Source organism: Nanorana parkeri, unplaced genomic scaffold (genome assembly GCF_000935625.1).
Source record: "Nanorana parkeri isolate BGI_ZX_2015 unplaced genomic scaffold, ASM93562v1 scaffold2756, whole genome shotgun sequence".
NCBI classification, from domain to species: Eukaryota; Metazoa; Chordata; class Amphibia; order Anura; family Dicroglossidae; genus Nanorana; species Nanorana parkeri.
In genome coordinates, this window is record NW_017309024.1 from 45056 (window position 1) to 48577 (window position 3522).

General features: G+C 35.5%; 1 protein-coding gene across 1 annotated transcript in view; it reads right to left on the reverse strand.

The window, feature by feature from the left end:
- The window catches only part of LOC108802267 (cellular retinoic acid-binding protein 2), a 19054-nt gene extending 15542 nt beyond the window's left edge, over positions 1–3512 (reverse strand). The window contains exon 1 of the mRNA XM_018574136.1: positions 3234–3512. Coding sequence (XP_018429638.1) covers positions 3234–3303 — 70 coding nt within the window. The 5' untranslated portion in view covers positions 3304–3512. The remainder of the gene's footprint in view (positions 1–3233) is intronic.
- Between the last annotated feature and the right edge of the window lie 10 nt (positions 3513–3522).

Consider the following 3522-nt stretch of genomic DNA (forward strand, 5'->3'; position numbering starts at 1 on the left):
CGCCCTTGAGCATGAGCCTCTTCCTAATGGGCGCACCCATTGAAGTCTATAGGGCCAAAAATGGCCATTCAGCCCAAAACAGTTTGTGTACTTTTTTTGAGCAACACAACGCTGAGGTGTGAACGACAACCACTGAAATAAAGGAAATCCTTCATGCTGAGCGTTGTCACCTTACAGGGAACGTGGGGCAAAACGCTCAGGTGTGAACGGGGGCTTCACCCTGGGATGTCTGTATAAATATATCCCAGCCATCTCCTGTAATTATTACTATACAGGATTTATATGGCGCCAACAGATTGCGCAGCGCTTTAATGACACGGCGCAGGAAAATTTTTGCAACATTGTAACATTAAAGAATCCATCCGTGTTATAACAAAGTATCTCTGTACTGGTAAATCTGATGTCTTTGTATTAGGATGTAGAATATTAGACTATGTATCAGGGTACAATGATATACTTTGTATCTCTTGATATCTTTTCAGAGAAAGGATATGTCCTAATATAAGAATATTTGATATCTGAGTGTCACCATCCACATCTATGTTATAACAATGTATCTCTATGTTTGTATATCTGATATCTTTATATTAGGACCTAGAATGTTACAATATGTATCAGGGTACAATGATATACTTTGTATCTCTTGATATCTTTTAGGAGGAAATAAAGAAATGAGAGCGTTTGATATCTGAGTGTCACCATCCAGATCTATATTATAACAAAGTATCTCTAAATTGGTATATCTGATATCTTTATATTAGGATGAATATTCGAATATGTATCGGGATACAATGATACGTTTTGTATCTCTTGATATCTTTTAGGAGGAAATAATCAAATGAGAATGTTTGATATCTGAATATCACCATCGAGATCTATGTTACAACAAAGTATCTATATATTTGTATATATGAGATCTTTCTATTAGGACAAAATATTACAATATATATCAGGATACAATGATATACTTTGCATCTCTTGATATCTTTTCAGAGGAAATAAAGAAATGAGAAGGTTTGATATCTGACTATCACTATCCAGGTCTATGTTACAACAAAGTATCTCTGTATCTTTGTATCTCTTGATATCTTTATATGAGGATGTAGAATATTAGAATATGTATCAGGATACGATGATATATTTTGTATCTCTTGATAACTTTTAGGAAGAACCAAATGAGAATGATAAAATGTTTGCAAAATTGTAACATTCAAGTCAAACAATCCATCCATGTTATAACAAAGAATCTCTGTATTGGTGTATCTGATATCTTTATATTAGGATTATAATATGTATAAGGATACAATGATATACTTTGTATCTCTTGATCTTTTAGCAGAAAATAACGAAACGAGAATGTTTGATATCTGAGTGTCGCCATCCAGGTCTATGTTATAACAAAGTATCTCTATGTTTGTATCTCTTGATATCTTTATATTAGGACATAGAATGTTAGAATATGCATCAGGATACAATGATATACTTTGTATCTCTTGATATCTTTTAGGCGGAAACAAATGAGAATGTTTGATATCTCAGTATCACCATCCAGGTCAAAGTACAGATACTTTTTGAGCTCCAGGACTACACTAGAGAAGAATTCAGAAGTTAGGAGGCCGCTGTCATGTGTAAGGAGCACACGGAGCTCCCGGGATTTCTACATCTCTGTCTTAATGTATGATTTTGTTTTTATAAATATATATATAAAGGAATATCAGTTTTGCGAGTACAAGTACTGATACTTTTTTGTTTATTGTCATGTGACAGTTTTTCTAAAACAATACAGACTAATGATAACAGGACAGTGGTGGAGCGCCAGAGCCGGTCCCAGCTGCAACAGCTGCAACCCCGGGAGTTCTCATAAACATGCCAAGTATCGGCACTGGTGCTCAAAAAGTATCTGTGCATCCCTAGTTGCAACAAAGTATCTCTGAATTGGTATATCTGATATCTTTATATTAGGATGTAGACTATTAGAATATGTATCAGGATACAATGATATATTTTGTATCTCTTGATCTTTTCAGAGGAAATAAAGATATAGCAATGTTTGATATCTGAGTGTCACCATCCAGATCACTATTATAACAATGTATCTCTATGTTTGTATATCTGATATCTTTATATTAGGAAGTAGAATGTTAGAATATGTATCAGGATACGATGATATAAGGAGGAAATAAGGAAATGGGAATGTTAGATATCCGAGTGACACCGTCCAGATCTTACATAGTTAGTCAGGTTGAAAAAAGACACAAGTCCATCGAGTTCAACCCATAGAGATCTATGTTACAGCAAAGTATCTATTTCTTTGTATCTCTGATATCTTTATATTAGAACATAGCATACTAGAATATGTATCAGGATACCATTATATACTTTGTACCTCTTGATCTTTTAGGAGGAAATAAACAAAAGAGAATGTTTGATATCCGAGTATCACCATCCAGGTCTATATTATAACAATGTATCTCTATGTTTGTATATCTGATATCTTTATATTAGGACCTAGCATGTTAGAATATGTATCAGGGTACAATGATATATTTTGTACCTCTTGATAACTTTTAGGAGGAAACAAGTGAGAATGATAAACTTTTTGCGACATTGTAACATTCAAGTCAAAAAATCCATCCATGTTACAACAAAGTATCTCTGTATTGGTGTATCTGATATCTTTATATTAGCATGTAGACTGTTAGAATATGTATCAGGATACAATTATATATTTTGTATCTCTTGATCTTTTAGGAGGAAATAAAGAAATAGGAATGTTTGATATCTGAGTGTCACCATCCAGGTCTATGTTATAACAAAGTATTTCTATATTTGTATCTCTTGATATCTTTATATTAGAATATGTATCAGGATACAATGATATCTTTTTGGAGGTAATAAAGAAATGGGAATGTTTGATATCTGAGTGTCACCATCCAGGTCTATGTTACAACAATGTATCTCTATGTTTGTATATCTGATATCTTTATATTGGGAGGTAGAATATTAGAATATGTATCAGGGTACAATGATATACTTTGCATCTCTTGATATGTTTTCAGAGGAAATAAAGAAACCAGAATGTTTGATATCTGAGTGTTACCTTCCAGGTGTATATCAAGATCAATAAATGACAGATTTGGATAATATCGTCACGTCGAACCCAAAAAAAAACGCCCTCCACTAAGTCAACATCAGCAATAAGGATGTAGGGTTGTCAGCGCTCGCTCACTCACCCAGCGCCTTCAGCAGCTCCTCGAAATTTTCGGAATATTTCATCTTCCAGGACCCGGAGAAGTTCGGCATCTTTGGATTAAGCGTCAGGACCAGACGGCGGGGAGGAATGGATACAGCGGTGTACGAGATCCCTGCGAGGGAAAGCACGCCCGCGGCTCAGTCACCTTTCCGCGACGGCGAAGAATCAGACGGGCGGTGAGATCAGCGTTGTCTGGACGCGTCCTCTTTGTACATAGCACGGCGGCTCCCTGAGTCAGCTTGCCAATCTCTGCAGGTTCAGCTAAGCCG